This window comes from Akebia trifoliata, chromosome 13 (assembly GCF_017979445.1).
Source record: "Akebia trifoliata isolate Shusen 1 chromosome 13, ASM1797944v1, whole genome shotgun sequence".
NCBI lineage: Eukaryota > Viridiplantae > Streptophyta > Magnoliopsida > Ranunculales > Lardizabalaceae > Akebia > Akebia trifoliata.
In genome coordinates this window covers 31056234-31079417 of record NC_141387.1, presented here as the reverse complement: position 1 = coordinate 31079417, position 23184 = coordinate 31056234, and the positions used below count along the sequence as shown (strand labels likewise).

General features: G+C 35.5%; 1 protein-coding gene and 1 pseudogene across 1 annotated transcript; one reads left to right on the top strand and one right to left on the bottom strand.

Moving 5' to 3' along the window:
• The first annotated feature begins 311 nt into the window (after positions 1–311).
• Positions 312–875, top strand: LOC147388296 (uncharacterized). The gene has a single exon (XM_086420311.1). The coding sequence runs from the start codon at positions 312–314 to the stop codon at positions 873–875; it is 564 nt and encodes a 187-aa protein (XP_086276437.1).
• Positions 876–1639: 764 nt separating this feature from the next.
• Positions 1640–8549, bottom strand: LOC147388295 (anthocyanidin 3-O-glucosyltransferase 1-like; annotated as a pseudogene).
• Between the last annotated feature and the right edge of the window lie 14635 nt (positions 8550–23184).

Here is a 23184-nt window from a genome sequence, read left to right as displayed (position 1 = left end):
TCATTTGAATTGATCTTTTTTTTATATTTCTATTTGAAATTTAAATTTACTTTGTTGAATTAGTCTAAAATGGAAAGTTTCAACCACGGCGATGAATTTTAATTTATATCCATTACTCGTAAAATGTTACCATTTTCGACCCATTTAACAATCAATGTGAAATTTAATTTCTTTCCTATTTATTACTATTGGAGATCTCCCTTCATCATCTAGATTTGATCCTAGATACACTCCGTTGAACCAATATAATATGAATCAAGAACATAAATAGAGCAACTCGTTCTTCATTGAGCTTCACCTTCCATCAAGCAATGGACAGAACGTTCCCCGTCCCACAACACTATGAAGAACAATCTCGTTTCATTGCTTGGACCCCTCCGCCTGATAATTATTGGAAGATGAATTTCGCAGGAGTTTACAACCTTCAATTTGGAGCATGTGGGGCTGCTACTGTCATACGCGACAATTTTGGAAGATTTAAAGCTGCAGCCGCTGAACATCTCACAATAACTAGCTGTGATAAGAGTTATCTCTGGGCGTTGCGCTTAGGCTTCTTTTCAGCGATACGCCTTGGAGTGGATTATATCGAAATTGAAAGTGATTCTTTAGTAACATTTCAATTGCTCAAAGGTATCGTCCCACCATCAAAGGATACTAAGAAACTCTGCAAGGAGTGTCAACACTTATTAAGACACTTTCGAGGTCATAAGCTACATTATGTGTCTCCCGACTCGAACCAGGCTACATGCTTGCTTGCTGATGAGGCTACCTATACTGAGGGCTTTACTCATTGGGCGATCAATCCACCTTCTAATATTGAGTTAATTTTGCGTGACGATGTAATTGGGCGCTCGGTCTCTGATCTTTCAGATTGAATGATCTTTATTTTCGACCGAACGAATAAATAAATCGAGAAACAGAGAAATAAATGTCTGAAATTTATGTTAGGCAAAATCTATTATGAGTTTCAACATGGTTGTCTATTTGAATACTTTACAATGCCCCTCTTCAATTTCTTGTCAAAATTGGATCGATATCTAGCACTACAAGATACATACCATAAGTTATCAAATTGGATCGAATCTGATCCTTTGATACCTCTATATATGATTGTCAATGGATTGGGTCCAAATCAACAAGGATAAGATCGGATCTAGAAACGATCTGATAATAATCAAATTGGAGTACCCTTGTCAGATCAGGTTTTCTTTACTAAGATCCAAATCTGATAAAATGGAATGTGATATAATTAAAAAGTATAAATCAACTCATTTATTTGAACAAACTATATAATATAAATTATATACTTTCTCAATTTTAATGGATCAGGGCCTATCCAATTGGGAAGATGGTCGTATCAAAGCTCGAATCGTCGATTAAATCCATTGGATTGGATTTCGGGTACTATCCGATCCATTGATAGCCCAAACTTTGAGTATTGCATTTTCCAATTTATTTTAAAAAGAAAAAAAACAAGCAAAAAGCATCAAAATAACACAAGTCACCCAAAACAGAATGAAGAATAAACTAATAAAGATGGTTTCATAGAAATTATTTCTTGTTAGAGATTTTCCTTGAGATCTTCCATTAGACGTACTAATGATGCAGCAGAGGACCCACCTCCGTCCATCAAAGTCTTTCAGCTCTTCTCTTTCATCTCTTTGACCTTTCTTCTCACCTCATAATTACCATCCATCACACATCTCACTCCTCTTTCTACTTCCTCGACCATGATCAAATCTCCACTGTAGATTTTATCTGAATTGATCCCAACCACTAATCCCAACTCTCTCACTAATTCAAACGCATTAAATTTCTGCTCCGCATAAAGAGGCCAACCCAATATCGGTACACCAAACCACAAACTTTCCAAAATTGAGTTCCAATCGCCTTGTGGGCCAGGATTGACACCTATGGGGCCCAACCACACATTAAACCCCTCGCCTCTGTCGAATCCAAGAACCCATCAGGAAGAACTTGCTCGAGATTTGTGTAATCATTTTGTGCATCAAACTTAGATGTTAGTGGACGACGTAGTAATCACAAGAACCTGTACCCACTTCGCTCGAGCCCAATTGCGATCTCCTACACCTATAGTTTACCAAAAGATCCCTTACTCCTGAAACATAAGAAGATCACAGATCTGTGATGTCGGCTGATCATCAAGCCATTTTGTGATTTTCTCAATGTGGGCCCGATTAGACTCTGATTGGGTTTGTCTCCTGTGATCGAGTAATGGTCCAACTGGATAAACCTGTGGGTTTGAACCGTTTTCAAACGAGTTAAGTGCATAAGTTTCCAACTTGAGGATTGAATTTACGATAATACCCTTACTCTCTCTAAACTTTCTAGCGTGATTGAGAACCTAATCGTACCTCGTTCCAAAAAAAAACAAAAAAAAAAGACAAAAAAAAAACTTTCATGGGGATGCATATGGAACCTTGTAGGCCCAAAATAGTGAAAAAAGGGTGATCTAAATATGCCCCCTGTGTTTTGGAACATGCCTTCTTTGATCTCAATCTTCTTAATTTATCAATATAAAAAGACCTATATATATAGTATCTGTTGACCAACAGAATGCTATTAACCGACAATTACAACCAACTAACTGTAATGACACCTCACTACAAGTCACCACAAGACACGTGGCTATAGACACATTAAATCCAAGCCTAATATTACAACAAATTTCCATCTTAGGCTAATTTAACTTGACTTCAGTTGTTTCCCCTCCTGAATATCAAACAATTCTAAACAATGTTTGAACTTAGGAATTGCTGAAATCGCCTCGTCCTTTTCATTAAATAGTGAAGAGGAGTTTGATTGGTAGATGGATGATTTTTTGAGAAATAGGAGTTGCCACCTAATTTAGGTCTAGGAACCAAAAATAACTCCAAATGGATGTGGATTGGTTCACGGATCAGAGAAATGGGTAAGAGGTCAGATTACAGGTTTCAAAAGGTGTTAGGCACCAAATCCGCTTGATCAAAATGATCGGTCTTTACTATGATCCAAAACTATCTTATGGTCAATATACAAAGACTAAAAGTCAAACTAGGGTCCAATCATCATCAATCTATATCAGATTTGCTAAATGAATCTTATAACTAAAATTCTCTAATTATTCCATGATTTCTCAAATTTCGCATAAAAAGAAAAATTTTGTTAAAAACCCTTAATAATGTCTTATGATCTGAAATCAATTAGCAATCCACATGCAAATATTTTTCAAATAAATAACAATAGAATTTTGTGAAAATTTTTCAAATTAGAAAATTAAAAATGTGAAATTCCTAAAATGGGAATTCATGAAGTTTCTAAATTAGAAATTGGAAATTTTCTAAATTGGAAATTTATAAATGTGATGAATTCCCAAATTAGAAATTTATAAAAATAAATTCTCCAAAATAGAAAATTTCAAAAAAAAAAAAAAAAATAGACAGTTCCGAATTAGAAAATTTCTAAATAGGAAAATGCAAAATCTTTTAAATTGAGAAATTACTAGAATGTGAAATTTCTAAGTTAGAAATTTATGAATATATGTTTTCCTAAAATAGAAAATTGTGCAATTTCCATATTAGAAAGTTTCAAATGTAAATATTTCAGAATAGAAACTTCTCGTCATGAATTTTCTCAAAATAGAAATTTATGAATATGGATTTTCCATGAATGAAGAGTTGAACATGAAATTTTCATATCCAAAAAATATAAAGATGGAATGCTCAAAACAGAAAATTATAAACATGGACAGAACATCCTGAAACACACGCAATTTATAAATTTTCAAATAAGTCCTCGAGTCATGCACCCATAAATCAATTGGCAAATTAATTCAAGTCCATGCGAAAAAATTGATAAATCAATTCATTCTCCATTTTATGAAATTGAAATAATATTTTATGTGCTACGTGCATCTAAATCGCCGAGTCAACTCACGTGTATTAAATAAAAAGAAATATGACTTTTAAGTTTTCACTTGCACAAAAATTAGTGAGTTGTCAATTCATGCACAGATGTAAAATTTTTGAATCAAAACTTTAGAAACAAGTGAAAAAACAAAGAATCGAAAATTCATGTCTTTTGCAAGATTTTTAAATAAAAAAAATCAAGAATATGTGATAGACATTACGAGGACATTGACAAAAGTCGGGTAATCATCCACACACAATAGAAACAAGAAAGGGAGGAGAAAGAAAACAAAAAAAATGAAAAATACAAAATACAAAATAAAAAAAATTAAATTAAACTGAACTTACTTCCACGATGGGGTTGTGACTGCAATGCGTTCCTTCAAACAAAACTCAGAATAACTTGCGAGTATTGTAGCAATCAAAGGTAGGAGTTGCAAGTGGAGTGGAGGACGTGGTTGAGAGTTGAAGAAGATGATTGTGCAAGGGAGGACGTGGCTGTGTAGTGGGCGTGACTGTGCTGTGGACGCGGCTATGTTGTGGACACGACTTAGATTTAAACAAGGAGGTGGTTGTGCAATAGAGAGTTAAAGAATGGGATGATATGAGAAAAATTAGGCCATGAGAGAGCAAGATCAGAGAGAGGGAGGTCGTGTGATTGTTGTAAAACATGGGAGAGAGGAGACGTGAGAGAGAAATGAGGGGTGTTGCAATGACTGCCAGGTAAGTTTCCCTTTTCTCTTATCCTCTCTTCCCTTTCTTTCTTGTTTTTTTTTCGTTTGTTGTGCAAAACAGTGATTGAAAGAGATGGGGTGGGGCGAAGAAGAAGAAAATAGAGAGGGTCGAGACAGGGAGCTATGTTGGGGCTTGAAGAAGATGAAGGCAGATAGGGGTGGGGCGTTGTGCAACCAAAGAGCGGAAGAAAAGGCGTTGTGGCAACCATTAAAGATGAAGAGATGGGTTGGGATGTGAGGGCGATGAAGGTAGAGAGAGTTGAATGTAGTAAGGGCTACAATGGAGTGACGAAAAGGGGCTGGACAGCAAGGGTGTTGTATTGCAAGGGATGTAGGGAGATAAGATGTCACACCCCGAAACCAAACATGAATCCCAATGATTCCTTAGTCACAATCTCGAGGTGTGAGGTAAATATACACACAACCTGATAATCAAACAAGAATAATACTAAGAGATGAACAATATACGCAGTGGAAAACTATACCGACTAAGTTCAAAATCAGAGTTATAGAAGCTAAAAGTCCAAAATAATGATCTATGAAATCCTCAACATCATTACCATATCCCAAATACAAATCCAAAAAAAAAAAAGAAATACATCATCTCCCATAGAATTTGGAATCAAAAGATAGATAGCATATAAACTTCTAAAGTGATCTTCAAATTGATGGAGGTTGTAGATCATCGACATAACCTTCCAAGGGAACCTTCTCGAATGGTTTTCCGTAAGTAGGCTCCTCAGAAGTTTGACAATATCAAAAGGGTGAATGATAGGGTAAGTAATAAGGGGATGTTACTCAGCAGGATGAACGTCGCTCTAACGACAAGTCATACATGCACGAGTAATCATCTAAACAGTTAAATTATGTAGACTTTTCATAATGTAATATACAAGAAATTGTCTAAACATAATTAGAAAGCAATTGCAATATTTTCAATCTATCATCAAAATAGCATATACAACTTTCAAAAGGAAACCTTCTATCAACATTACAATTAAACAAAACATACATAATACGAACATGGAGGTGTAATCGCTAAGAGAATAGAGGATCATGCGGATATAACCGCCTCGATTATGATAACTCGAAATTTTAAACTTCAAATCCGACTTGGAATCCCATCATTACAATCTGATTTTGTGGCCGTCCTAGCATACCACGGTTGGATCACCATTTATCCGGTTCAGATTGGTCGTTGACTAAGAACCCAATACTGAGTTCAACTAACGGGGAGGGCGACCGTTTGACAACTACAGACTAACAATGATCACTAATTAGTCTATAAGGCCCCTCGTGTCGAAGCCTATCAAGAGGCAATGCATGTGAACCCTACTTACCTCTACACTATACAGAGACCGCCTTTACACACACGCGTTCTCTAGGAAAGAAGTAAGAGAAATTCCCGAATCTCAGAAGTTGTAATAAGCTCTAAAGTATCACATACTACCAAAGAGCATATGATATATAGTGCTAATCCTAGATTGACCCGTCGCTTCCGGATATACAATAGTGCATCACTCTTTCTAGGTTCTCTACAACTCTTTTCAGATAAACAAAATAGTTTGTTTGTATACTATATATACTAGTTTCTTTTTACAAAAATACAAGTAAGCTCGATAGTATTATCCAGTACTATCCCTCTTTCCTTCCATAAATCTATCTACCCATCAATCTATCCATCTACCATGTCTTATGTGGCATGGTCACTACATAAGACTGAAGGCACTGTCCCAGCATTCAATCGAGAACTTACGTTTTCTCTATCCATTCATCAATCAATTAATTAATCTATCACCTAATTTTTTACATATCTATCAAATTATATTTATTTTTAAAGTTATTCGAGACCCATAGGGCATCAACCAATTCCATTAGAGGGTTTTGGTTGAGTCAAAAAGCTCAAACAATACGATAAAATCATAAGGCTTAAAAGCTAGAAAGTTGTCAAGATTTGGCTAAGTATCAGAAAATGTGATTTTTCAAAGTTATCAAAATTAAAAATGGATTTTTGGAAATGAAAGTCTTGAACACGAGATTCGACACCAAATAACTTTTATAGCTTAATTCAAAGTAACGCGAAAGATGTTGACTTTTGAAAACTTATCGAAAATGGTTAAATTTAGTTTTTGATCTTGAGACCAAAATTTGGATTTTGATCTTTTGAGATTTGGATCTTGAAGTCATTCCCATTGTTTTGAAATGGGGGGTAAAATTTTAATTTTATTAAAGAACTTAAAGTAAATGGAAAGAGAACATTTACTTAAATGTTTTTAATAAAATGAAGGGTGAAAAACATGTATAAGGCATGAGGAAGACAACCCCAAAGCAAGAAGCAGTTTCTATCAAATTGTTTCTATCGGTGGTTGTCGGTGTAACCGACTGCTCCTGCCAACAACATTGAACACATTCACGAAATTTGGGTTTTTTGATCATTTTTCAAAATTTTCTTCTGTTCTTCAATACCTTTAACACACCTATGAAACTAATGTTAAAACTTGATAAAAACATGTCAATTCCCTATTTCTAACGTGAAATCCAATCAATAGAAATCTAAAATCATGATTAACTCAAATCGAAACTATGTGAACTTTATCGATTCTTGAATATATCCTTAGAGGAGAACAACATCAATGATTAAATCTATGTTCTATGAAAAATATCATCCAACTTGAAGGTAGAAGGGAAGGCATCCTACTTGTATAGATTTTGACGGTTGATTGGAGGCAAAGAGTGGCGCGAAGGTTGAGATTCGTGATCTTGGATGCAAAATGCTCGAGTGTCTGCACTATTCTTAGAGACAATACCCCCTCCCTCTCTTATGATGAAGAACAATCATTTTTCAAGTAAATGAACCCTCGAGTAAGATGAGTCGAAACCCACTTGTTGATTTTCATGAGAGGTGGAGGGAACAAAAGAGACTTTTGGTTCAAATACCATGAGCTTGTAGAGCTCAACGTTGACTTCAACTCTTTCTTTGTTGTCATAGTTCAACAGTCACTCAACTTCGAAGAATCTAAGGGAAAATGTAGAAACCCTTAGTTCTTTAAGAGCTAGGGCTTGAGGGTTATTAGAGAAAAGAAAAATGAAGAGTAAGAAATCAGATTTTTCCTTATTTTAAGACTTTGAGGGCAAAGTTGGTATTTCTCCTTTATTTCTATTTTTTTATAATAACTTGACTTTCCAAACTTAGAATTTAATGAATGAATATTCCATTCCCTCTAATTTTTCATGACCTAATAGTGTATTCAGATTTTACAAATTGTTGTTCTATCAAGAATTCACTATTTTTGGGTCCTAGTTAACACGAAATTCGGGGATTTTTATAATTTTTCCTTCTGAACTCTAATTCGAGCGTATTTACAGGCTAGAATAGGTTTTTCGATCATTTTAAGGTCAATGGCGAAGTTAGATTTCGTTAACAGTGAGCCGAACATAATATAAGTATTTTATTTTAAGTTCTTTATCAAAAAAAAAAATTCTCGAGATTTTAATACTTGATTTCTTCGAGATATGAAGTAGAAATTTGGCGTATTACATCTTCTCCCCCTTAAATAAAATTTTTTCCTCGAAATTAAAACATACCTCAGTCCAAGAATAAGTCTAGAAATTGAGTCCACATTTCTGCTTCTTTTTCCCAAGTCACTTCCTCGACGTTATGATGTCTCCAAAGTACCTTCACTAACGGAATAGCTCGCGATCTCAACATCTTCTCTTTATGATCAAGAATTTGTACTGGCCCTTCTTCATAAGATATGTCTTCCTCTAGGTTCAAAGATTGCCAATCAATAACATGGGATGGGTCCGGTTCATACTTTCTTAACATAGATACATGAAATACATTGTAAACCTTTTCTAATTGAGTGGGTAATGCCAACTTGTATGCAACCGTGCCAACTCTGTCCATGATTTCAAATGATCCCACATACCTCGACTTCAATTTACCTTTAATCCCAAACCTACTGATTCCCCTCCTAGGAGAGACCTTCAAAAATACGAAGTCACCCACCACAAACTCTAAAGGTCATCGACGATGATCTGCATAGCTTTTCTGTCGACTATGTGCGACTTACAACTTCTCTCGAATGGTCCTAATCTTCTGAATAGTCTTTGAGATGATGTCGGATCCTAATAGAATACCATCCCCAATTTCTGCCCAACAATTCGACGATCTACACGGCCTGCCATACAGTGCCTCAAATGGTGCCATGCCAATACTAGATTGGTAACTATTGTTATAAGTGAACTCGACTAATGCCAAGTGATTCTTCCAATTTCCCCCAAAATCTAGCACACAAGCCCTCAAAATATCTTCCAGTATCTGTATAACACGTTCTAACTACCCATCGGTCTGTGGGTGGAATGAGGTACTCATCTTCAGCTTCGTGCCAAATGCAACTTGAAAACTCTGCCAAAATTAAGATGTTAAACGTGGGTCCCTATCAGACACAATCGAAACTGGGACTCCATGTAACTTCACAATCTCTGAGAAATAAATCTTGCTCAATCTATCCATAGTATAAGTCATCTTGATCTGTAAAAAATGAGCGGATTTAGTAAGTCTATCCACAATCACCAAAATTGCATCAGTCCTATCATTGGCCTTCGACAATCCACAAACAAAGTCCATAATCACGTGCTCCCATTTCCATTCCGGAATAGGGAGTGGTTGCAACAACCCTGCATGCCTTTTATGCTCTGCTTTTACTTGCTGACATGTCATACAATGACTCACATACTAGGTAATCTGCTTTTTTCATACCTGGCCATTAAAAATTTCTTTTCATGTCTTGATACATCTTTGTACTCCCGGGGTGAATAGAAAAATACGACCTATGGGCTTCATCTATTATGTCCTTTCTCAACAAAACATCACGAGAAACCCAAAGTCTATTCTTGAATCTTATGCTACCATCATTATGAACTCTCCAATCTAGCTCATCGAGGTCCTCAGTCTTTTTCTAATATATTTCCAATTCTGTATCTGTCTTTTGTGCTTTTATGACCTTCTCAATGATTTGGGGTTGTACTCGCATTTGAGCTACATAAGATTTTTGTTCATCCGTTTCTGAGGGGATGTGGTATGCATAACCAATTGTAGTTTCTAGCATCTTCCATTCCTCGGTCTTTATGTGAGCAAACACCCCATCTTTCTTATGACTCAATGCATCTGCTATTATATTAGCCTTACCAGGATGGTAATGCAATGTAAAGTCATAATCCTTCAGGTACTCCATCTATCGCCTTTGCCTCATGTTCAGATCTTCTATAAGAACAAAAACCTGAGACTCTTGTGGTCTAAATACACTTCAAAGGTCTCCCCATACAAATAATGTCTCCAAACCTTGAGTGTATGCACTATGGCTGCCAACTCTAAATCATGGGTCGGATAGTTCTTCTCGTGGATCTTCAACTGTCTCGAGGCGTAAGTAATTACCCTACCATCCTGCATTAGTACACATCCAAGTCCCGTATGAGAAACGTCGGCATAAATGACATATTTCTTTCCTGGCTTGGCGACTATCAAAATGGGTGCCGTGGTCAATCGAGTATTCAACTCCTGGAATGTTGTTTTATAGTTATCGATTCATTCAAACTTGACTCTTTTCTGGGTTAACTTCATTAATGACAAAGCTATCTTGAAGAAGCTTTCTACAAACCTACGGTAATATCCTGCAAGCTCGAGAAAACTCTTGATTTCGGTGATTGTAGTCTGTCTCTACAATTCATAATCGCTTCAATCTTCGACGGGTCCACAGATATCCCACTCTTAGAAACCACATGACTCAAGAACTTCACTTCATCTAACCAGAATTCGCACTTGGAAAACTTCATATAAAGCTTCTCTTGGAGCAATCTATGAAGTGTGATATTCAAATGATCTTCATGCTCAAACTCCGTCTTGGAATATATCAAAATATTATCAATGAAGGCATTTAGGAAATCCCAAAACACTCGATGCATGAGATCCATGAATACTTCAGGTGCATTAGTTAGATTGAACAACATTATTAAGTACTCAAAGTGCCTTGACCATTTTCGGAATACTATTTTCGAAACATCTTTCTCTTTGATCCTCAATTGGTGGTATCCCGATCTTAGATCAATTTTTGAGAAGTACTTTGCACCTTTTAGTTGATCAAATAGATCATCAATCTCGGGAAGTGGATACTTGTTCTTTATAGTAACTTAGTTTAGTTTTCGATAGTCAATGCATAACCTCATTAACCCATCATTTTTCTTCACGAACAAAACTAAAGCACCCCAAGATGAGCCACTCAGACGAATAAAACCCAAATTTGTCAATTCCTCCAATTGACTTTTCAACTCCTTCATTTTTGTTAAGGCCATTCAGTAAGGTAGAATTGATATGGGTTTAGTTCCTGGGACTAGTTCAATTGAGAAATCAATCTTCCTGATTGGGGGTAACCTAGGTAACTCTTTCGAAAAGACATCGGGATAATCACACACTACTCGAATTACTTCCATCTTTATCGATTCTTCGTTCATCTCACTAATGGTAGTATTCATGACAAACATCCTACCCAAATCAGCACCATTTCGAGATGGTTCTATCATTCAGACCATACGATTTTGGAATCCCTTAAACTTGAATTTTAATTGTCCCGATGCACCAAATCAAACTGCTTTTTCATAACAATCTATAACTACATGATATGCTGCTAGCTAGTTCATACCTAGGATGATGTCAAAGTCCCGAAGGTCTAAAATTGTCAAATCTAGTTCAAACGAACTATCACCTATCTTAAGAACACAGGATTTACATACACGATATGGCACAGTCTTGTTTCTTAAGGAAGTTAACAATAAGAGTGTCTTTTCTACGTCTATTACGGATAATTCTACCTTTTCTACCATGCTAGAAGATATGAAAGAATGCATAGAACCCGAGTCTATCAATACATGTACTAAACAGTTGTATAACATGATTATACCTTCTACGACATCTTTCGAAGTGGTAGCATCCGCCTATGTCATAGCATAGACCCTCACCTGGGTCATGGAGTTACATGATTGTTGGGGAATCCTAGGGCACTGTCTTCTCAAATGCCCAAGCTCGCCACACTCATAACAACTGAACGTTTCCTTACTAGTCTGACCCATGGGTGCCCTCTGTGATGGTAGTGGGGTTCTAGGAGTCTGGACCTGAGGCTTCAAAGTCTGTCCCTGGCCTCTAGTCATCTGACTCTGCGATTGAGAAGTCTATCCTATACTCTGCACCGATGCTACTGCCCTCTGTGAATACTGGCCTATTGGTACTAGGGTTGGACACTGCTCTAACCCGGTGATCGGCTGGCCCATTGCTACCCTGAATTATTGGGCCCATAACTCATCTGCCTCTTAAAAGCCAGTTGTTCTTCTATCATCTTGGCTTGTCTTTATTTCTTTTAATCTTGTCTAACTTTGGGAGAGAGTCGTTATGGCTTGAACCATTGCTTCCATCTTTGTGGGTTGTTTAGGCTCAGATGTCCCTGTATATGTGGGTCGAGTCCTCTTGTTTGGCCTACCTTTGCCTTCCATCGTATAATGTCTGCAATTTAAACAATCTTGGTAAGTCCTCCCAAACCCAAAAGATGCTTCATCAAATATATAGGCAGAGTACTAATTATACATCAAGTATCTATGCATTAACATCTTTCATCTAATACTCTCAATCTGTTAATTCCTCAAATTACGACTGTCTCATATTCGTAATTCTTAAGGAATTTCCTATTTCTTCAAAATCCTAACCCCAATCTATACTTTAATAGATCTCTAGATACAAAAGAGAGCTCTCGTCCTATTCGAAACTAATATTGGGTTCTGATACCAAGCTATTACACCCCAAAATCTAAACACGAATCCCGATGATTTCTCAATCAGAATCTCGAGATATGAGGTAAATATACACACAACCTAATAATCAAAAATGAATAATACTAAGAGATGAACAATATACGTAGCGAAAAACTATACTAACTAACTTCAAAATCAGAGTAACGGAAGTTAAAATTCAAAAATCATGATTTATGAAATCCTCAACATCATTACCATATCCGAAATACAAATCCAAAAAGAAAAAAGAAATACATCATCTCCTACAGAATCTGGAATCAAAAGATAGACAGCATCTAAACTCCTAAAGTGATTTTCAAATTGATGGAGGTTGTAGATCATCGACATAACCTTCCAAGAAAACCTTCTCGAATGGCTCCCCGTAAGCAGGTTTTTCAGAAGTTGGACAATCTGAAAGGGGTGAAGGATAGGGTGAGTAACTGTAAATACCCCATTTTTGCATTCGCCTGATTAATCAATTCGTCAATCCAATTACGACAATTCCCATGATGATGATTATTCTAATACTTTATTTATTACTAGATATGTTTCAAAAATTGAGATGAGGTATCTCAAACTAATAAAACTGTAAAAACCACGCTAAGTTAGGAAAATATAACCCCAAAAACATAAAAATCATCATCTTGTAGATAAAAAGAAGGTTTACGATAAAAATCACTAAAAAATGATCAAATTACCAAAATACCCCTAATATCAAAACATCCTTAGAGCCCCCTTACGCTTAGGAAATCCATTCGAACACATAAAACAACAAAATAAAATCTAATAAACCATTTCGCCAATTTTCACCAAATTTGACAAATTTACGAAAATGTCCCTCATAAGGATTGACAATCATTTCATGTCAAAAAATTTCATAAGTGACACAAATCAATAATCCCATTGAATGCCTTACGAAAAATCGATTCCAAAACATCCCAGAACATCGAAAACTGACTTGAAACGTAAAAAATCTCTTCGGGGGCAAAACGATAATTTTTTAATTTTTAAAAATTTTAATTTTGAAATTAATAAATAAAATATTAATTAACATAAAGTAAAACCTTAATAAAATTAATTTAAAAATCTAAACCAAGTTAATCTCAGAAGACTTAAGTCAAAATCCTAATCTAAAAAGACCAAGTCAATCTCATAAGACTTAAGTTAAAACCCTAATCTAAAAAGACCAAGTTAATCTCATAAGACTAAAGTCAAAATCCTAATTTATCTTATCTAAAAGGAGACCTATTCAAACCCTAGTTCTTCTAAAAAATCTATTAATAGGAGCCTCCACAACTTAATTTCAAAGGTCAAAATAAATCCTAGAAAAAGTAGGTCAAAAAGTCTCCCTAGCCTTCCAAAAACCCTGATTTTGAAGCCCTAACCCCCTTACCTATCATCCAAACCCTAGTTTTTATTTACAAACTCTCAAAAACTCTTCACAAAATTCTCAAAAATCCATCAAAAAATTTTAGGAAACATTCAGATCTAAGAAGCAGGTGTTTCATATTGGAGATCTGAAGCGGATCCAGTGACAAAAACAAAGCGATGAGTATCTTACAAAGAACCATTCTACCAGTTCTGAGGGAACAAATTGTAGCAATCCTATAGGTATATTTTCTTTTTATATTTTTTATTTTTATTTATTTATTTTAGGTATTTTTAGCAATGTAATCTTCTTGAAAAATAGTAGAGACCGGCGTTTGTCGGGCGGGGTTGGTGGCTAATACCTTCCAACCCCGTAACGTGATCCTCGGACTTAGTTTCTTTAGTGAATTAGTTGTTTTTATCCATCTTGAGTCAATGCTTGGTTCCTAGACTATAATAACTAGGTGGTGACTCCCAAACCTCGAAAATCAAAAGCGAATTTTCACACCCCGCGGATCGAGGGCATTTTTAGTAACAATGAATGTTACTTAGCACGATGAACGCCGTTTTAACGACAAGTCATACATGCACGAGTAATCATTTAAATAGTTAAATCATGCAGACTTTTCATAATGTAATATACGAGAAATTATCTAAACGTAATTAGCAAGTAATTGCAATAATTTCAATCTATCATCAAAATAGCATATACAACTTTCAAAAGGAAACCGTCTATCAACATTACAATTAAAGAAAATATACATAATACGAACACGACGGTGTAGTAGCTAAGAGAGCAGAGGATCACGCCGATATAACTGCCTCGGCTATGGCAACTCGATATTCTAAACTTCAAATCTGATGTGAAATCCCATTATTACAATCTAATTTTGTAGTCGGTCTAACATACCATGATTGGATGATCATTTATCCGATTCAGACTGGCCGTTAACCAAGAACCTAATACTGAGTTCAACTAACGATGAGGTCGACCGTTTGACGACTACAGACTAATAGTGATCACTAATTAATCCAGGATACCCCTCATGTCGAAGCCTATCAAGAGGCAATGCATGTGAACCCCGCTTACCTCTATACTATACAGAGACCGCCTTTACACACACACGTTCTCCAGGAAAGAAGTAGGAGTAATTCTCGGATCTCAAAAGCTTTAATATGCTCTAAGGTATCACATACTACTAAAGAGCATATGACATCTAGTACTAATCTTAGATTGACCCGTTATTTCTGGATATACAACAGTGCATCACTATTTTTAGGTTTTCTACAACTTTTTTCTGATATACAAAATAGTTTATTTGTATACTATATATACTAGTTTCTTTTTACAAAAATACAAGTAAGCTCGGTAGTATCCTCCAGTAGTATCCCTCTGTCCTTTCATCAATCTATCTATCTATCCATATATCATGTCTTATGTGGTATAATCACTACATAAGACTAGAGGCACTATCCTATCATTCAGTTGAGAACCTACGTTCTCACTATTCATTCATCAATCAATTAGTTAATCTATCGCCTAACTTCTTATATATCTATCAAAATATATTTATTTTTAAAGTTATTCGAGACCCATAGGGCATCAACCAATTCCATTAGAGGGTTTTAGTTGAGTCAAAAGGCTCAGAAAACGCGATAAAATCATAAGGCGTAAAAGTTGAAAACTTGTCAAGATTTGGCTAAGTGTCAGAAAAAGTGATTTTCAAAGTTACTGAAATTAAAAATGGATTTTAGGAAATGAAAGTCTTGAACACGATATTTGACACCATATAACTTTTATAGCTTAATTCAAAGTAATGCGAAAGATGTTGACTTTTAAAAATTTGTCGAAAATGTCAAAATTTAAAATTTTGTTCTTGAAACCAAAATTTGGATTTTGATCCTTTGAGATTTGGATCTTGAAATCATTCCCATTATTTTGAAATGAGGGGTAAAACCTTAATTTCATTAACGAACTTAAAGTAAATGGAACATTTACTTAAATATTTTTAATGAAATGAAGGGTAGAAAAACATGTGTAAGGCATGAGGAAGACAACCCCAAAGCTAGAAGCAGTTTTGATCAAATTGTTTATGTCGATAGCTGTTGGTGGCAAAAACATCATTCTGTCGGTGGAATCGACTGCTCCTATCGATAGCATTGAACACATTCACGAAATTTGGATTTTTCGATCATTTTTTAGATTTTTCTTTCATTTTTCAATACGTTCAACCCACCCATGAAACTAATGTTAAAACTTGATAAACACATGTCAATTCCTTATTTCTAACGTGGAATCCAATCAGTAGGAATCTAAAATCATGTTTAACTCAAATCGAAACTATGTGAACTTTGTCGATTCTTCGATACATCCTTAAAAGAGAATAACATCAATGGTTAAATCTATGTTCTATGAAAAATATCATACAACTTTAGGGTAGAAAGGAAGGCATCCTACCTGTATAACTTTTGACGGTTGATCGGAGGTAAAGAGTGACATGAAGGTCGAGATTCATGGTCTTGGATGCAAAATGCTCGAGTGGCTGCACTATTCTTAGAGGCAATACCCCTTCCCTATCTTATAATGAAGAACAATCATTTTCCAAGTAAATGAACCCTCGAGTGGGATGAGTAAAAACCTACTTGTTGACTTTTGATGAGAGACGGAGGGAACAAAAAAGACTTTTGGTTCAAAGACCATGAGCTTGTAGAGCTCGAAGCTGACTTCAACTATTTCTTTATTGTCTGAGTTCAATGGTTACTCGACTTCGAAGAATCTAAGGGAAAATGTAGAAACCCTTGGTTCTCCAAGAGCTAGGGCTTGAGGGTTATTAGAGAAAAGAAAAGTGAAGAGTAAGAAATCAGATTTTTCCTTATTTTAAGACTTTGAGGGCAAAGTTGGTATTTTTCCTTTATTTATATTTTTGTCAATAATTTGACTTTTCGAACTCGGAATTTGACGAATGAATACTCTTTTCCTTATAATTTTTCACTACAGACCTAATGGTATATTCAGATTTTAAAAATTCTTGCTCAATCAAGAATTCACTATTTTTGGGTCCCACTTAACATGAAATTCGAGGACTTTCATAATTTTTTCGTCCGAACTCGAATTTGAGCATATTTACAGGCTAGAATAGGTTTTTCGACCATTTTAAGGTTAATTGCGAAGTTAGATTTTGTTAATAGTGAATCAAACATAATATGAGTATTTTATCTTAAGTTCTTTATCAAAAAAAAATTCTCAAGATTTCAATACTTGGTTTCCTCAAGATATGAAGAAGAAACTTGGGGTATTACATAAGAGGCAGAGAAGGGAATGTGAGAAAATGAGAGGGTTGAGATGTGAGAGAGATCCGGTCTTGCAGGTTTAATGGAGAAGAAGAAGGAGGCAACAATAGGGTGTTTTGGATTGGAGAACGTTAGGAAAAGAAAGGGCGTGAGGAAGAGATGAGAAGGGTGTTGTGGTAGCCAACAAAGATGAAGAGGGCGCGTTGTAACAACCAACAAAAAAGAAGAGGTGTTGCAAGTTGGACGTTGTTGTAGCCAACAGAGATGAGAGGGTGTTGCAAGTAGGACGTTGTTGAAGATGAGGGCTGAGAGAGATGAGTCTGTTGTGTTGTGAGGGAGTTGAGGACAACAAGGGTGAGCCCACATCTGTTGGAGAAGAAAACGTAAAGAGGAAGAAGGGTTCCCTTGAACGATAGAGAAGAGGAACCTTTTATATAAAAAAAATTTCAATTTTGCTTCTTCTTTTACACGTTGCACTTTCCTTTTTTTTCTTTCTTCTTTAAAGAATGAGAATAATTATCCTACACTACTCGTAGTATGACGGTTATTGCTTAACTTTTACTTGATTGGTCTATTAAGTTTCAAATTTGATTGGTCTTATTGGGTTCCATTGATCGATATTATTTTAATTTGATTTTTTAAATTTCGGTTTGAGTTTGCATTTTAATTGGTTGAGTAATTTTTAATTTAAACTTAATTTTGATTTTGCATTTTAATTGGTTTTCTTGGTTAAATTTCAATTTGCTTGATTAACTTTTAACTTCAATTTTAATTGTTTGGCTTTTAATTTGAGTTTGATTTTTAATTTTAATTGTTTCATTTTTTTTGTCATGTTTTCCTAAGAATTGGGGTCTCTAGGGGCATTTCAATCATTTTTGTGATTTTTTCAATTTATCTATTTCTATTGATTTGGGTCTCATTAGACTCAAAATCATATTATGAGTGAAATGGACGTTCTTTCGAGATTTTTCGGTAGTCCAAAATTCATGAGGGGTATTTTCGTTATTTTGTTGATTTTTGTAGATTTTTACAAATTTTAACCTGAGATTTCTTTCAATCCCAACGTGATTATTTCTAAGTCTCGAGACATATTTTCCTATCGTAGCAAGGTCTATAAGTTATCAAACTATGTAGCAAACCTAAGCATACGTGCTTGCTAAATCGGGTGTAAGGTGTAGTGATCCTAAGCGCACGTAAATTTCTATGTTGAATCATAGCGAGTAAGGGGACGAAAGGACTGGAAATGGGAAAGATTGGGGACAATACTCATAAGCCTTCGAGTTCTTTGCGATCATCATTAGGAATTCATGAAAATAGGGAGACGAATTGTCGAATTAGGCATATGCAAAAATGGGGTGTCTACAGCTGCCAAGGACATAGTGATCATATCATCAGGGTTTTCTTTAGTGACCATTTTTTCTAGCTTTACGTCTCCCTTAGAAATTACATCTATGATGTAATAAAGCCTCACATCTATGTGTTTTGTTCTCTCATGATAAACCTTGTTCATAGCCAAATGAATTGCACTTTGGCTATCACAAAACACCTTTGTGTCAAACTGCTTCAATCCCAAATTTTCTGCCATTCCACTCATCTACTTAACTTCCTTCATTGCTTTTGTCAAGGCCATAAATTATGTTTCTGTAATAGACAATAAAATCATATATTTCAAGTTTTCTTTCCAACTCACCACATTTCAAACAAGCTTAAACACATAACCAATTAAGGAACTTCTACTGTACAAACACCCTGCATAATTCGAGTTTACAAAACCAGTAACTCCATCTTCACTAACACCATGCTTCTTGTAGACCAAACCAACTGTAGTGGAACTTCTAAGATACCTCATAACCCATTTAACACCTTCCCAATATTGTTTCCCCGAACTTCCCATATATATACTGATGACACTTTTTGCATATGCCAAATCAAGCACATGCATACCATAGCATACATCAAACTCCCCACAACATTTGCATAAGGAACCCTGGCCATGAATTTCTCATCTTCTTTAGTTTTAGGTGAATCTCCAGATGACAATCTAAAGTGTTGTGCAAGAGGCGTTGCAATAGGTTTTGAAACATCCATGTTGAACCTCTTAAGAACTTTCTTAGTGTAACCACTTTGAGAAACAAATACGATGCCTTGGATTCTATGACACGTGATCTCTATGCCTAGAATCTTGTTGGCTGGTCTCATGTCCTTCATTTTAAATTGTCCCATAAGCATCCTCTTCACCTCCATGATCTCAGATTTATGTTTGCGTGACACAAGCATGTCATCTACATATAAGAGCAAGTAGATGACATTTCAACTATTCATTGTCTTGCTATAAACACAGTTGTCATACTCACAACATTCAAACCCATTCCATATCATAAATGACTCAAACCTCTTATACCACTGCCTCGAGGATTGCTTAAGTCCATAAAAAGACTTATTTAGCAAACAAACCTTCTTTTCAACTATTTGTTCAATAAATCCTTCTAGTTGTGATATACGAATCTTCTCACTCAACTCTCCATACAAGAAAGTTTTCTTCACATTGAGTTACTCTAGATCCAAATCATCTCTGGCTATAAGTGATAGTAGCATTCTAATTGAACTATGTTTCACAATAGGTGAAAATACCTCATTAAAGTCAATGTTTATTCAAACTGAATTTTCTGAACAGATTCTTCAATGTCTGAACTTGCATTTTCCAACTTGCCATAGAGCATCTCAGCTTCTCTAAACACCATATCCTTGGTGATAAAAGTCTTAGGATGAACCTTTTCCATACACCAGAGCTTATAGCCCTTGGTTCCTTGTTGATAACCAATAAACATGCACTTTATTGCCCTGGGTTCCAATTTTTCCTGATTAACATGTGCATAGGCAATGCTGCCAAAAACTCTCAAATTTAACAAATCGGGTAGATTCCCTGACCTTTTTTCTTCAAGTGTCAACATGTCTGTGGCCCTTGATGGACTCCTGTTGATCAGATAATTGATTGTAAAAACAACTTCTACCCAAAAATGTTTGGAAAGGTTTTCATTTGACAACAAATATCTCACTATCTCCAATATTGTCCTATTCATCCTCTCTGCAAGATAGTTCTGTTGAGGAGTCTTCCTCACAGTATGTGTAGATACCCCAATTTGAATGAACCCGTCAGGAAAATTCAAATTTTCTCGAATTGATTCCGATTTAGAACTCAAGCTTTTCGACGGACCCGCATTGCCACTTGCCATCATTTTCATTCATACATGCATACATGCATCATGTCATATAATTTTGTATGCTCAACCTTGTCCATAATCCACTCTAATTTCCTATCCCCTATCATGAACCAACCCAGATCCATATCCCTTCCCCATTTATTGATCCATCACCCATACCCTAATCATAGTCCACTTCCTAACCAAATCTAAATCCAAGACAAAATCTACCTTTTAACCCGAAATGCAAGCCCATTCTCTAAACTAAATGCCATTTTAAACCCATAACCCAAATCCATTTCCTAGTCCAACCTAAGACCAAGACAAAGTCCATTCTCTAAGTCCTAAACCAAGTCCACTCTAAGACCAACACCAAGCACATTCTCTCATACCCCCTCAAAAGATGACACATGTTGATTTCTCATAAGCCCCCAATACCCAATGCATAATCTAATTGGAGAGTCAACTCCCCCTTGTGAAAATTCAAGATGCCCTTTCCAAAAAGGTTGGTCAAACCAAAAAGGTTCTTGGGTATTTGGTAATAATTCATAAAGTTGAGAGAACTTCCAATCATACCCTCAAAAGGTGGGAATCTTCAAATACATACATAGGGTTCTCCTATTAGTCCATTTCAAAGTTATACTTCCACCCTTGCATTATGTATTATTTACAAATAAACCAATGTCTAACTTTCACTTACCACTTTACCTTTACACATGTCATTCTCCTACTTACTGTCCTAAAAAGTATTTTTGTTTTTCCATTGGTCCATTTAAAAAATGTTTACTTTATAAGTTATTTACAAATGAACCAAGGTCTATTTTTCACCTATCAGTCCACCTTTACACATGTCACTCCCTTATTCACCCTCTCAAAAGTATTTTTTGTTCTCTCACCTCTATTTACCAAAAAATCAAAAATCAAATAATGATTTTGGGATTTTTTTACAAATGTCATTTTTTTCCTTATACAAATGAAATATTCAAAAAGAAATAACCTAAACCTCATGTCCATTATCTTTATTTTTAGGATTGAACCACTTTATCCCCAAAAGTTCTCCAAAAACTCTATAAATACCCTCATTTTCTATGAACAATTCATACTCTCAAGCCCCCATCTCTCAACTTAAAACTCTACCAAAATCTCTACTCATCTCTCATCTCTCAACCTTCAACTGTCTCAACCCTCAACTACATCTTTCAATTCTTAAGTTTATCTCTCAAGCTCAAGTTCATTCAAGACTTCCAAGGGGACAAAGTGGGTGTAGTAGTTATTTATTTATTTTTTAACTTGCATCTTCTTCTTCTATCCCTCTCTTTTTCTTTTTAGAAGTCTTTAAGATGTAATGGAGAACCCTCATTCATCCCGAGTAGATTAAACCTCAACCTTAGGCATGGAATGCTTGAAGCCTTTCTTTACTCACTTGTATCTCATGCATCATAATATACACCATTCACACACACCACACATGCTTATTTATGATGAAGAATTGTGTAGCTCTCTTGATGGGGCTAAAACACTAAGTTTATAGCTAAGCATGCATGCATTAAGATTGTAGATCTAAGGGGACTCTATCCATGGAATTTCTCTAAAATCTTAAACCAACCTTTTAACTTATACAAAAGTATGTTGACTCCATAGAATATAGGATATTTCTTATGTTAACACTAACATCAAATCCTCTTTTAAAGAGGTACATACTCATCATATGCACACACCACTTCATGCATCTCATGCATTTTCCTTGTTATGTTAATCATTTAAAAAATAGTCAAATCTAAAGGTAACCATCATAGATGGAGAGAATGAGGTGCTTAACACCTTCCCCATTTTCTAATCGAATCCCTTTACTTAGATTTTAGGTAGATCATATATTTTTCATGATTGAGAGTTACTACAATACCATAAAAAATAATTTTCAAAAGAATCAATTCGAGTGCCCATTCACACCCATTTCCGAAAAAGAATGATGGCGACTCCAAACAACGTAGCATTGAGGTTCAAAGATGAACATTTCCATGTCTATAGTGTGGTGTCTAGCAATGTCCTTTTTTTTGCAATATTGATTGAATTCATCTGAGCAAAATTCAAGACCATTGTTTGTTCTAAGTTTTTTAATCTTCTTTCCTATTTGAGTTTCTGTCAACACCTACCATTATTTAAACTTGGCAAAAACATCATTCTTATATTTAAGAATGTAAACCCAAAGCTTCCTTGAGTAATCATCTATCAAATTTAAAAACTACCTAGCACCTCCACGAGATGGCACCCTTGAAACTCCCCATAAATTTGAATGGAGATAATCCACTGTGCCCTTTGTGCTATGAATGCTCTTTGAAAATTTCACCCTTTTAAACTTCCCAAATATGCAATAGTCACAAAACTCCAAAATCTTTACCTTGACTCCATTAAGCAGGTTATAGTTATTGAGTTCCCTTACGCCATTGGCACTCATGTGCTCCAGTCTCATGTGCTAAAGTTGAGATTTAGAAATTTAATCACTTGCTACTGTAACAGTTTATCCAGGTATTGTTATCCATTTCAGAATGTACAGTCCATTCACCAGGCTTCCTTTCATCATTGTCAATGACCCCTTTCAAACCCTCAAGGCTCCACCTTGAGCCCTAACACTATAACCTAAGAATCTAGCATACCAAGTGAAATCAGATTTCTCTTTAATTCTAATACATATCTCATTAATTCCAAGATACTGACTAAACCATCTTGAAGCTTCAATTTCATAGTTCTCATTCCAAGAACATGACAGGCTTTGTTGTTTCTTATCAAAACTTGTCCTATAATACCCCGAGTTTTCAACTCGTATCTCAAAGGAATCTAATATTGAAA

What these genes read in the sequence shown, in the direction of transcription:
- LOC147388296 (XM_086420311.1), top strand. Translation starts at nt 312, where the DNA reads ATGGACAGAACGTTCCCCGTCCCACAACACTATGAAGAACAATCTCGT.